Source organism: Cheilinus undulatus, linkage group 2, assembly GCF_018320785.1.
Source record: "Cheilinus undulatus linkage group 2, ASM1832078v1, whole genome shotgun sequence".
Classification (NCBI taxonomy): Eukaryota; Metazoa; Chordata; class Actinopteri; order Labriformes; family Labridae; genus Cheilinus; species Cheilinus undulatus.
In genome coordinates this window covers 37492777-37507002 of record NC_054866.1, presented here as the reverse complement: position 1 = coordinate 37507002, position 14226 = coordinate 37492777, and the positions used below count along the sequence as shown (strand labels likewise).

General features: G+C 41.8%; 1 protein-coding gene across 3 annotated transcripts in view; it reads right to left on the bottom strand.

Annotated features, from left to right (window-relative positions):
* The window catches only part of LOC121516564 (protein jagged-1b), a 77906-nt gene extending 72746 nt beyond the window's left edge, over positions 1-5160 (bottom strand). For all 3 annotated transcript variants that reach the window (XM_041797916.1, XM_041797923.1, XM_041797932.1), the window contains exon 1: positions 4401-5160. In XM_041797916.1, coding sequence (XP_041653850.1) covers positions 4401-4559 — 159 coding nt within the window. In that variant the 5' untranslated portion in view covers positions 4560-5160. The remainder of the gene's footprint in view (positions 1-4400) is intronic.
* Positions 5161-14226: the final 9066 nt, after the last annotated feature.

Genomic DNA, 14226 nt, shown 5'->3' with positions numbered 1-14226 from the left:
TTTCTATTTATAAAGCATTATCAAACACATCAACTTAAGTCTGAGAGTGGTTTATCGTGTTTCCTGTGCTGCTCTGCTCCTCCAGGGGAATCTACAGCAGCCTGCTCGTCGCCTCTTTATCATCTGTTTATCAGTTTGTTACCACACAACAGACAACTTTGATTTCCCACAACTTTTCCATCCAAATGATGGAAAATTACCCCATCAGCCCCGCCATTTAATACTGTTTATGTCTTCACTTCCTTGTCTTTCTTTCTTTACTCTTCCTATGTGTCACCACCACTCCCTTCTTATTTCTCACTCTCTGCTCCCAGGGGACGATGACACTGAGAACCTGCTCACACTGTTCCTCCCCCTCCTTCACCTTCTCCTCCTCCTCTCTGTCTGGGAACGAGCTGTATCACTCCTGTCATTTCTCTTTCTGTGGCCATCAGCTCTTTTCTGCATGTTCGTTATTATCCTTTTCATCTGCCTCTCCTTTTCTTTTCTTTTGTGTTCCCTCCCCGTTTAAAGATGGGCAGAGGAGACACACTCGCTCCCTTCCCACACACACTCACACTGTAGAGTTAACAAGACCCCCTGAGAGTCTTGGAGCACCAGGGTCAGGTACGAGCGTGCGTGGATGTGTCACTGTGGCAGTCGAAATAATGACTTTGGCGTCAAGAAAACACAAAAATAGAGCCACTTTTATCACAGTTCGCCATGAAATCTGCACTAATGATTAAGTCTGAATGATTCCAGCCTCTTTTTTAGCTCATCTCTGGACTTAATGATTGCTCATTAAGTCCAAGAATCAGACTCATGTTACCCCATAGTGGCGTGAAGATCATAGACAGAAATCAGAACAACCAACAAGCTCTGATGTGTCGGCAGTCTCTGCAGAACCTCAATCTGAGTCGCCTCTTTGTGTTTGCCTGTGTCCCTCTCCTGCCCCGGTCCCTGCCTGCGAGAGGGTGAGGGGGTGAGGTAGGAGGGGTCGTAGGAGGGGGGTCTAATTCGACTACATCAAAAGGTTTGTGGAGATACAGTGGCGCTCATCACTCCACATCCTCCTTTCTTCCTCTCCTGCTCTCGCTGGCCCAAATCATTCCCGACATACCAGCGTTTCAGCGCCCAGTCCAACCAGAGAGAGAGAGAGGAGAGAGAGAGGGGAGAGAGAGGGGAGAGCTTCAGTGGTTAAAAGATCACTCTGGATGGGTCACAACAAATCCTCTCTATCTGAAGACTTGTGGTCTAGTAACTGAACTCGTTCTAACTGTAAGTAAGGCAGGCGAGATATTTACAGCAGTAGCACAGGGTTCAAAGATGAGCTATATAAACACAAAAATAAAGCCGATGTTCTCCTACAAAAGAAAAGTGAGCTCTACTCCAAATATGCTCAACAGTCAAATTGTGGAAAGCAGGCATAGGAAGCTAAAATTAACCATAAAATGTCACACATGTGCTGTCTTTCAACCTGGAATAATGCAAATAAATCAGTGTTGCTCAATTTAGAGACCTGTTTAAGTTTCCAGCTAAATATCACAATATTAACACTGTAAAAACAGTCATGACAACGTTAAACACATCGTCATTTTAAGTGTTAAGTTAGCGTAGAGTTTGAACTAACTTAATATTTTGTGTTAATTTCATCTCAACTAATGTAAAGGTTTAAAAATGACATAAAAAGTTAAATTGCAATCGATAATAGGAGTCCGAAAAATACACTATATGGACAAAAGCATCTGGCCACACCTCTTAATCACTGAATTCGGGTGTTTCAATCCGACCTACAAACATTTATGATACAAAATGTGTTGCTCTGAAGAGCTCAGTGACTTCAAGTTTGCTATAAACTGGTTTTGCTCAACTGTAAGTGATAATATTAGAAAGAGAAAGCGTTTAGGAACAACAGCCACAAAGTGGAAAACCATGTAAAATCACAGTGGGGTCAATGACTGCTGAGGAACATGGTGCGTAAAAGTCGCCAAAGCTCTCCTGATTCCATAGCTGAAGAGTTCTGAGCTTCCGCTGACATTAGTAAGCACAAAAAACTGTGCAGCATGAGCTTCGTGGAATTGGCAGATGCTTGCAAGCCTCCCATCACTAAGTTCAATGCCAAGCATCAGATGTAGTGGTCTAAAGTACGCGAACACTAAACTGTGGAGCAGTGGAAACATCTTCTGTGGAGTGGCAAGTCACTCTGTTTGGAAGTGAGGTGGGTCAGTCTGGGTTTGGCAGGTGCCAGAAGAACATTCCCTGCCTGACTATGCTGTGCCAACTTTGAAGTTTGGTGGAGGAGGGATAATGGTATGGGGCTGTTTTTTGTGGTTTGGGTGAGGCCTTTTCTCCAGTGAAGGCCAATCTTAACACGTCAACAAACCAAGATATTTTTAACAATGCTATGCTTCCAACTTTGTGGCAACAGCTTAGAGAAGGCCCTCTTCTATTCCAACATGACTGTGTCCTAGTGCACAAAGCAAGGACTATAAAGATATGGTTTGATGAGTTTGATGTGGAAGAACTTGACTGGCCTACATAGAGTCCTGACTTCAACCCCATTGAGCACCTTTGGGATGAACTGGAACAGAGATTGCAAGCCAGGACTTCGATCCAACATCAGTGCCTGACCCCAGAACAACTGCCAAAACACTAGTTAGTGGATGACTTAGCAAAGTCAGAAGATCATCATTAGTGCTCTGCACAGGAATGGACTGAGAAGTTGCAAACTGAAAAAAACTTAAGCAGAAGAGACACCTTCAAGCCAGACTAAAGTATGCCATGGACAACCTGGAGAAAAGACCCATCAGATCTGGAGGAGCTTGAGAGATTCTCCAAAGAAGAATGGGCTGGCATTCCTCAGGAGATGAGTCTGAGACAGTCAGTCAGTCATGCCTCAGATTATTGTATCAGAATACAAAACAGGTTTAAATTCTTGGGATTTTTCAGCCTAAATTTCTCATTAAAACTAAGATTACGTTTTACTGAATTCATTAAGAAAACAGATTTTCTTCAGTACTCTTCAGTACTCATCGAAATAAACAAAAATCCAACATTTGTAAATCCATCCAAATACAATTTGTGTATTTGAGTGCAGGACACTGGAATCATTTTGCAAAGCTGAAAAATCACATTTCAGTTTTTATCCCCTAAGCTCATTCTGCTGCAATGTGAACCCTCATCTCAATAAAATACCCAAGAAGCTTCCTTTCCTCTGTGCATTTCTGTGTCTGTCATGAACATGCTCCCTAATCTCCTGCATTAATCATCACCGCCATCATCATCATCCTCAGCAGCAGAGGATCCTCGGTGTGTGTTTGACTCTGCAGTGCAGTCAGATAGTGGTGGGAGTGGAGTGTGTTGTTGCTGAGCTGTGCAGGGGTTGCAGAGGTGCAGCAGGAGAGACATGCAGAGCTGCCCGAACGCTCAACATTCACACGCCCCGAAGTTTGTTCTGCTGTGGCCCCGGGCTCCACACACACCCAGGAAACACATGCTGGATGTGAGCTTCGGAAAACACAGACGCACATACACACTGTGGAGCACCTCTGGGCCTGCTCCAGTGGCTGCTGGGTCCTGTCACACATCACAGGCATCACAATGCGCAGCTTCCTGACAGCTCGGAGGGCGGAAAGGGGGAAAAAATGTGGTTTTGCACCTTCATGGCCAATCATTTTTGGCACAAATCCCCATGATCCTGAAGATGGCATGTCAGAATCATTCATGAGGGCCAAACATTCTTGTTTGTATATACTGTAGAAAACACTAACAAAAGTCTGCATCCATGCAAATGAAGGTTTGTAGAAAGCTGTCAGAAAGTGGCAAAGAAACAAAGCATCAGCAGGAAGAGCCTACAAGATGGAGATGCAGAGGAATGCAGATGCATCCCTCCTGAGAATGATGTTGAAAAGAGGGTGTGACATATGTGTGCCTTATCTCCCAGAAGCCATAGTAATACATTTAAAAATGAAAATATGAAAATAAATCAAGTGCAGCAGCTGTAAGCTCTCACTGAGCTCCATTTGTTTTGTCTGCTTCTTTACACTCTTTGTTTGCTATACAGGGAGAGGAATAATAAACAGCCACTTCCTCATAGGGCTAAGAAATTACATTTTTCAGATCCATTCTCATGCTGATATATTTTTGCCCCAATATTGGCTCCTAAATGAGGATTACAGTAGTTCTGCTGCGTTGGCTGAGACACCAGCGGGCTGAAACAACAGGTGGGCACAGCGCCATGGAGGAGCAGAATGAGGGCAGCACAAAGAGGGATTGGGCAGTGAGTGTATGTGTGTTAGTGTGTTTGGACTCCATTATTGACTGTTTGCACGCAGCTGTGGCAAGAAAAACAGGTTAACCCATAGTTAAAAGTCAGCTTCTGAGGTTTAAGGGCCCGAAATAGCACTTAATCGGTGGCTTACCTGTGGTTGTATCGTGAGCGCGAGGAGAAAAATCACAGCACGCTGCAGATGGAGGTGTCCCCGGGTTGGGTCACTCATCATGGCCGGTGATCCAGGGATCTTTACCCTCTTTTCTCTGCTGTGGAGCCGAGTTTCCCCGTGCGCTCTCGCGCCTTCCATCCCTGCGTCAAGGGACTGGGGAGCCGGTCGTGCGCTTTGGCGATGCTGGTGTCCTCCCCTTCCTCCTCCTCCTTGCTCCCTGCGTCCGTCCGTCTTCCCAGCTCTCCTCCTCTTCTTCTTCACCCGTGTCAAACCCTGAACCTCCCACAGAGCCTCTTCATCGCGCCCTGGTCAAAGAAACCATCACTACCTCTGTTTCCCCTCTGGTATTATCCCCACTTACATCCACCCAAACACACCTGATCACTCCCCTCGTGTCCAGAGTGTATCCCCCCACTGGGAGTGACACATGCACATAAACACACACTACACATAAACACACTCCCCTTTGCGCTGTTTTCCGCCCACCACCTGCGTTAAGAGGCTTTAGAGGTCCAATCTGCCGGCTCAGTTGACTTGAACTCTCATCCTAATTAGCTGGCACTCTCTCTTCTTCTTCTTCTCTCTCTCACACGCACAAAAAAAAAATATGTATCACACGCATTCAAATCCTTGTTGGTGATGAACGGGTTAGCGAAGCTGCCACCAAAGTTGCGTCTCTCCTTCGCGGAATGATTTCACTTTGCACTCTCTTCATCCAAAGCGGCTTGCTGGTCACTTGTCAACCCGATGCGAAGCCCAGCGGCGACAGAGCTAGTGTGGGAAACAATGAGAGAGAGAGAGAGAGAGAGAGAGAGAGAGAGCATGGAGGGTGTGTCCTGAGGCAGGGAATATCCGTCTTTCTGCTCTTGTTCGGACGGTTCCCAGCGCGCACCAACGATCCCATCACTCCCTCCTTCTTCCTCTACCCACTTGGGCTTCAACTTTTTTCACTCCATATGTGTCAGATTTACGCCTGGGATTATCCTGAACAAGTTTCAGCCCCTTCTTTTCGGTTTTCGGTTACATCTCTCTACCTTTTTCTCCACCTCTCTCGCTCCTCTCCCCCAGTTTCAGCCTCTTTACTACTTCAAAGCTCCGCCGCGCCAATTAACTGCCTTTTCGCGCAGATTTTCACGTGCTCAGATGGCCCCTGAATGGGGAAGTTTCAATAAGCCAACATAATTAAAATACCGCTCGTGCAACGGGTGATGACCCTCAAGTTATTCGCATTTAGAAAATGACGCGAAATCAGTTTGAAGTGTTCTCTCTTTGAAGTGAACGGCTTTTACGCGCATGCGTTTGGCACACGTGGCGCAGGTGCCCAAAATGCGCCTTCCCGTAGCCTGATTTCTTAGGAACCCATATTTTGGATAAGCTTGTTCCGACAGCTGCCGCTGCCTGTATTTGTGCGCTCATGCCGCTACTTAATGATGCCGCAGGCTGCAAATAACCGGCTGAGCGCATAAAAATAAAGGAGAACTGTAGGCTGGTGTAAAGGCATCTTTTTACTGTTGGCACCAGTCACATGGCATATTTTCCACATCTTACTCCCAGCGCTCGTCTTCTTGGACCTAAGACCTCCGCACAATGTGGACCTTCTTTATCAGAGGGGAACCTAATGAGATGCTGCCTCCTCCTCCTCTAGCTATCTGAAGGTCTATCACAGGCTTGTTGCTCAAAAGCTTCCCTGGCAACCGCTGTTGTTTCCGTGGCCCTGCGCTCTGCAGTGACCCCAGAGCAGAACAGAGGGCTCTTGAGGAGCAGAGGGGTGATTTGCATAGAGGAGCCACTGACCTCAAAAGCACGAGCTGAATTCTAACCAAGCGGCCGGAAACGCAGAGACGTCACAGCGCAGGGTGAAGTGGTTAAAGGACAACCTATGACGATCACGTGAGAAGTAACAAAACATCTGCAACTTCTACAGCCTTTAGGTGTTTTATATATGAAAGCGTTGTGTATCTGGCGCCATCTAAAGGCCACGTGTCTTTTCAACCAAAGATCACTGTAGATCTGTTTTAGCCAGACCACATAAACTAACAAAGCTGTTATGATTTAGGTTTGATGTCTTTACTGGATTAAAGGGCAAATCATCATCGAGCTTCTAGTAAAACAATTCCGATCATTTACAAGGGAATGATTCCCTCGTGTATTTTCCCCCTCTGGATAGTCATTCACAGGGTTATAATATTTTTTATTTTTATATCGTTTTGACTTTCTTCAGTTTTAGTTGCGTTTTTATTAGCACTGAATGCTGATATGAAAGTTTAGGGTTTTTTTCAAAGCATTAAAAAGTTAAAGTGTTAGTTTATTTTTTAGTGTAGAATGAATAGTAATAAGAGAGACTCTAAAGGATCAGAACATTTTCATATCATATAATGAAAAACTACATAAATTATGTACCATGGTTAAGCTCAAAGGCATTTTTTGCCCAGGCCTTTTCACCCTTAGTAACATGCCCGCCCCCGCTGCTCCCATTTTCCAGACCTTTGGAACATCCACAGCATGACCAACAACTTGCTGCAACCCTACTACCATCCAGACAGTACCCCAGGCCTTGCTTACTTGCCACATCAACGCTTGCTCCACCCTAAAGGTGTGGAATTAGTTATTTTTCAAACAGATTATTTTCTAATGCACCTGCTTATATGCAAGGACATCCAGAGCATAAGTGGGGTTGTGTCAATCCTCCCTCCACTCTTCCTTGCCCAACAGTGCCCTCATGTGGGCTTAGTCACCATTACATGCCTCACTTCAGCCTCAATTTTTAGGCCAAACCCACCTTAAAGTAACTGGACACGCCAGATGAAAAACAATGGGCGTATCCATCTCCTATGCAGGGTTAGCCTTAAAGTGTATGCTACTCCTTACTACTCATTTTGTTTTTTCTAAATTAATATTTGAATACAACTCCTAGACCCTGAAGTTACATTGTGTTAAGTCTTGACAAATCAGATCTGGCCATTTTATCCCCAGGTTTGGGTGGCTGGGGAAAGGGTCGGTTTAACACAGCTAGAAAAGCACTCAGAGAGCACAGACCTCCACCATCAGCCCTATCTCCCAATAGTGAAGAATCCTTTAAAAACATTCCTGGATTCAGACGGTGATCCAGATGACTCCCAAAATCTAATTCGCCGATAACTCCCTCCCCAGTGGGGTGGAGACATGGTGAGGCAAAGCATTGGCTTTGCTACATGTGGACTGTCATGGCGGAAGCACCCATGGTCTAACTGGACGACTGAAAGTCGTCCAGTTAGACTGAAAGTCAAGGCAGAGGGTGAATATTCCTCTATTCCTCCCAGCATTGTGAGTACTCTTGCTACAATTCGCTGTCTTTCTCTCTATTATGCTCCAACTCGTCACCTCCACCGGGTGCGTCTTTCAAATTCTATAAACTCCAAAACTGAATAAGTTACTCATCTCCGCCATCTCCTGGTGTAAAGTGGTAACAGCGCAGACCTCCGCCATAGGCCCTATCTCCCAAGAGTACAGAATCCTTTAAAAATTCCTGGATCCAAACGGTGATCCGGATCAGTCCCAAACTCTAACCATTTCTTCCTCATGCCATTTCTGACATTTCTTGAAATTTTCATGAAAATCTATCCATGACTTTTTGAGTTATGTTGCAAACAAACAAACGAACAAACAAACACAAATGAACAAACCCAGTCACGTAACCTCCTTGGCAGAGGTAATCCTCAAGGAAGTGTCAGCCAAAATATGCTTGTTCTAAAGACTGAAAATTGGGGTGTTTTCTTTCCAATTTTATCTTATGTATTAGTTTTGTTGGCACAATAGAGTTGGATTTTTACATTTCAGTTTGAGTTATTTTGTTAAAGTTTATTAAAAACCATGATTGCTGAGCTCTAAAACAACATGTCAACTGTAATCTGTCAGTCTTAACATTCATAAAACAATGTTTCTAATGCTCATTTCCAAAGAGTTTGCCTGGGAAAAGAGGTCAAAGCTGTCATAAGTCTGACGATATCAAAGTCATAGTAATGCACTTTATTGAAGCTATGATTAAAAAACTTAGTGAAGTATCTATATCTCCAAGTTTGGTCTCTGTTATGTTGCTGTACTTCTCCATTCAACAGAGCTGTGACTCCTTAGTTTAACATTTCTAGCCACATATCTCAGAATTTAAAGCTCCTGTTAGGAATTTTCAGCTGGTGATGAACCTGCCTTTAAAGAATACTGGCACCTCTATATCATCCACCAAACCAGAAGAGACCAATTATTTCTACATAGCTGAATTTAATGTCTGCGAATGCTGCCAAAAGGTAGGTGTAAGGTGAAGCAGCAGAAATAGCTTTTTTTTCACTGAGACTCATGGCTATGGCTGAGAGATTTTTCATTATAGGTACTGCTGTGTCCACAGGAGTTGGCAGTAATGAAACTACTCAACAGTTTCTCTCAGGAGCTTTAAGGATATACTTTGTTTGAGTCGCCCTGTATACAGTTAAGCAGCTTATTCAGACAATATTTTGCCCCCTAGCATTTTCTGCAAGTCACTTGGTTTTGGGAAATAGATAACTTAAAAAGAGAAAAGCTTAAACATTATTTTTAGAGGCCAGAAGCAGTTGTTTCTGACATTACTTCACCCTTAAAAGAATGGCACTAAAAAAGAAACTATGACCCTTTAACAGCAACCGCCATGGCACGTCTTTGTAGAAAATGCCCACGCCTGCAGATGTGAGCTATCACCACTGATTTCGTCTCGGTGTGATTTTTTTATTTTTCAATCTCAGACACAATTCCCACTCACAGCCCACAGGAAAAGTTGCCTTCAACCCCCTGCAACTGAAGGATCACTGTGTTGGTGAATGGGAATGCACCAGGCAAGTTGCCAACAGCATGCGACACTCAATTACGCACATACACACACACACACACACATGGCGCCCTGGTGGCTAAGGTCAGCGCTTTCTCAAGGCAAAATAAGGGAGTGTGGAAAGGCTTGGGAATCTACAGAAGAATGTGCATTTCTGTGTACACTGCTGAGCTGACCTGAAGACAATTACTCAGGGCACAGTTTAAGTCCACAACAGGGAGGCCCACTGTGTGCACTGTGGGCACAGTTGATACTGTGAGTCTAAATTAAGCTTTTCAGGACTAATTCACACAGAAAACCACCCAAACACTCGTGAATCCAGCCTTTGAGAGGAGATGGTGCTGGTGGTGGTCTTCATTGGCATTTAATTACTCTACAAACCAACTGTGTGTGAAGGCTGCCAGGGGCCTTTGAGGATCTGCTGAGAAAGATACAGAAAGGGTTTGCTAATTGGCAAACTGGAGACAACTGTAAACACGGGAGAAACTGTACCAATTTGCATTCATTAAATATTTGTTGTACTAATTACTCACAGAGTACTCATAAAATGACAACTAGAACATCATTTTATCAATACATGCATTTGAGAGCTTTAAATTAGGGATGCTTTTCAAATAATGACTTTAAAAATCTAAGCAAAAAAAATACAACACAGTCGTGCACTTACTCACTTAGCTTCAGTTTATCTTTTAAATGCTGCATATTTTCACTGCTTTGGAAAACATCCAGTTATATAACACTGGACATTCTGCCTATGTAATCAATACTTTTTGTCAAGAAAACATTTTACAAATACTTTATAAAACACTTGTTTGTACTTTCACACTGCAGCAGAGATGGACTTTCATTTTTACTATTTGTTTGGGCATTTTATGGCTTAATTTTGGCAGGACATGGTATAGAGTAGGATATCGGGGGAGACAGGGAGTGACATACAAAGTCATAGGTCAAACGTGAACCCAGGCAGCTCGCTGGAAGACTATAGACTCGTTAAACACAGGCGGTTTAACCACAGGGAAAAGGTAAGAAATTACCTGGGGCCTTGCGCTTATAGGGGCCTCGAGATATAGAAATTTTAAGTGTTAATTTTGGTAGATATTCTGGATTAAGTCTAGTCTTGGTCTTAAAATAAACTAGAAAAGCACTCAGATAGCGCAGAGCTCTGCCATTAGCCCTAACTCCCAATAGTAAAGAATCCTTAAAAAAAAACCCTGCCAATCACATAACCTCCTTGGTGGAGGTAAATATCAAAGATAAAACATTTGAGACCAGTTTTACTCAGTGAAGTCTTTACATTTCAGACTTTAAGCCACACTTTGGGCTAAAACCTCCATTCTCCACAATCCATACTTTTTGGTGAATAAAAAAAAGCTGTATTTTTCAAATAACAATATTGAATGATCATATTTATGATTTTATTTTGTACACTTTTGAATGCTTTAAAATTTGTTAGAATTGACTGACAGATGTAAAGGGCAACCGACAGCACTTATTCACGAAATAAAATCAAAACAATGAAAAAGTGAGATACAAGGTTTTAGCCTGATCAGCCAAATTGTAAGATAAGTATAGATGTAAAACACTCATGTTAATTCACTATCAATACGATTGTTTATTTTTAAAATACACTAAAGAAAAACACTGAAACATCATGAATCTTAAATGTCTAGCAGTCCAGCTCTAACATATTAATCTTGTTTTAGTGTCCTAGACAAAAACTTAACTAATTTCTCCCTCTAATTTTTTCCTCAAATGCCTACTTTTCTCTATTCTTAGCTTCTCTTGTGGAAAAAAATGTGGTTGACAAACCTTTTCAGCCATAGTTTATTAGCCGAAGCAATCTGTAATAGCCGTGCATCAATATAAGGTATACATCAAAATGACTGTCAATGATTGAGATGTTTGAGTGTCAACAATTGTTCAAATTGAATTATTATTATTATTAGATGTCATTATCAAAGGAAGCCCTGGGGAGGACCTCTGGCCCCAACAAGATGGATAGATACTTTCTAATCCTGAGGGAAATTCAAGGGGTAGAGCCCTTTCACAGAATTCCTTTAAAAAAATCAAATTAAAGACTTCTAAATCCTGAACTGGACAAAAAAAAAACAAACAGTTTTTGCACGGTCAAGTCTCAAAAATGAGAGGCATGGCATTTCATGGTAGGCTCAACCAGGACTGAATTTTCTGTTTTACTGAACTGTTAACTAAATGTCAAAAGGTACAGGGAAATTTTTGTTGCATCTATTCCATCAATATACCGTATACAGATATCTATCATAAGACAATTTAAGTGCTGAGCTTATTCTAAAAAATTTTAATGTTAAAAAATAGAATTATGTTTTTGTTGGGGAACACCTGTTGAAATAAGAGCAAGGATTTTTTAGTGGGCAACCAGATAGCCCAGATGTTAGAACACTGAACTAGTGTTTCACAGCAGCACCAAGTTCATTAAATCACAGCGAGTTAGGTAAAATCCGAGAGGGGTCTGGGGTCCTCCTCCAGGAAATTTAGAACATCCAACACTGAATTATGGAGAATATTTATGCAACAAGTTGTGTGTGTGTGTGTGTGTGTGAGTGGGTGGGGGTTATAAAAATCATAGTAGGTTGACTAGAAAAAAACAGATAGGACATGCCTTACTCAAAATGCCTTGTAAAATGTAAGACATCCCATTGGTAAAAGTCTAACTTATGGCCTTAAATTTAAAATGTGCAATTTGATTATTTAAGCCTTTCCAAGGATCAACAGGTACTCTGCTATAAACCAACTACATTTTAACAAGATAGATTTTTTCTTTATAAACGATGCAGGGTCAGACTTTCGGATAAACTCAAATGAAATAAATATTTTGGTCTTATTCAAACTTGATTGAATATTTTCATTTTCTTTTAAAATTTATGTGAGCCTTTTACAGTGACATCAGTCCCTATGGCCTATACTACAGCCAAGCACAAGGGGTGATCGAGACATTTTAACTTCATATATCTGGGGCTGTCATAAAAAACATAAATGTCTAGTTTTATTGCACTCTCAAGAGCCTGAAGCAAAATGTTTTTGCAGGAAATTGCAGCTTTAATTGAGAACTGACTGATAAATTTGTGTTGTTATGCATCATATTCATAAATAATGGCTGAGGGGGAAATTTCGCAAACAAGATCAAAAATGAAGTGTTTCCTGATAAAACTAAATCAAACACAGTTGTTTTGGGGTTGATTCAACTACTGTAGGGATTTCAGGTAAAAAGATACCCTAAATAACACAACACACTTTCCCCCTTACATCTTCAGAATTCATTAATCTGGGAGCCAGATGGGAAACTTTGGGAGGACTGATCTGGCCTGAGGGCCACCAGTTAGTGACCACTGCTAGAAACACACTTAAACAATGAACTGGTGGATTAATGTGAAGTAAAGGAGCAGGTAATAAATGAAAACGCATGAATGGTAGCTAAAGAAAAGTTCTAGGAGCATATGTTTCATTTATTTTTCAAAAGTTACACCTGGCCTAGAGAAGAGTTAAAATATTTTGATGTGGTGAGTTTGATAATCCTCTAGGAGCTGACGAACAAGTGCTGTTGGGTGCTTGGGTATATATTTACAACTGCGATTGGGTATTCCTCTATTTCTCTGACTTTTTTTCCTGAAGAAAGACTCATTACAATATTTTGTGCACTTGCTACGATTGCTTTCAGCTTCACAAGGAAGGGCCTTGATACTGGTCATTGCCTAGGGCCTCTGAATGACTAAAAGTGAGGTTGAACTGCAAACCATCAGTGCCACCTATGAGCAATTTCACAAAGTAAGTATCTTGGCACTTCTTCAACCCTAAGCTTCAAAACTGTCCAAACATTGGCGTGAAACATCTACTCTGTAAAACATCTTTGTTTTCTGGCTTTCTTGTGCATCAGGAACACGGCTTAGATTAAAACTCCAGAAAACAAAGCACCGGAAAATGCTTTGTTTCTAATAAAGTGGAATTAGTATTTACAAACACATCAGCTGCAGCACTGCAGGCGTGTTGCCATGGCTGAATTCATAAATTCCTGATTAAATTATCTGTTTCTGAGTCAGTCAGGCATTTCAAGCAACTACAAAGTAATGACTGAGAAATCTAAACATTTGTTTTCTGGTTTAGGAATCGCTGGCGGGGCTAAAAACTATTTAACTTTAAAACGTGACAGAAGAACATGCAACCACAAAAAGCTGTGCATGTGTGCTCAGGAGAAGCCAGTAGATGATGCCTGACAGCCTTTAAAAATAATGATCTTGTCTGATTGACTGCAGCAAGTTGAGCACAAAAGCCATAAATAGTAGAAAATGATTTGTACAGAAATGTACTGCGAACGTCAAAAACAGATTGAAACTGATTGTAGAAGCCAGAGTGACATGTTCTGAACAAAATGACAGCTTACTTTGTTCCTGTTCTTCATCAGACAGATGGAACAGATTTTCTCTAAAGCAAAAAAAAAAAAAAAAAAATCCAATTTATTGTTAATTTTAAGTTTTGAGAAATTCACATCAGCGGGCACAAATTGAGCCCAGCTAGAGGCTGTTGTTGCCATGACAGCAAGGCCTCTCTCTTCTCTACAACATATTTTTTCAAACTCTTCATCTGGACCATGAAAATGAGGAAATAGTTCTGATAAAGACCACTGCACATGCCAGTGCTGACGGTTGGAGTCTTCATTGAAAAAGCTACTTCTTTTTTGAAATATGATGAAAACATTTTTTTGAATATAAAAAGCTTTAAAGTTCACAATCCTTTTTAGACAACGATATAAAGTACCAACATATTTCAACACGCTTTTGGACACACATGAAAGGACAAGATAAAAAGAACATATCAAAATCTAGAGTTAATGCTTTGGTTGTTATCAACATGTCTCTTCCTACCCCAGTATAACAGACCTGACTGTCGTGGAAGAAGTAGGTTTATAGCACCATCTGTTGGACAAAGTGAGGCAAAGCATGG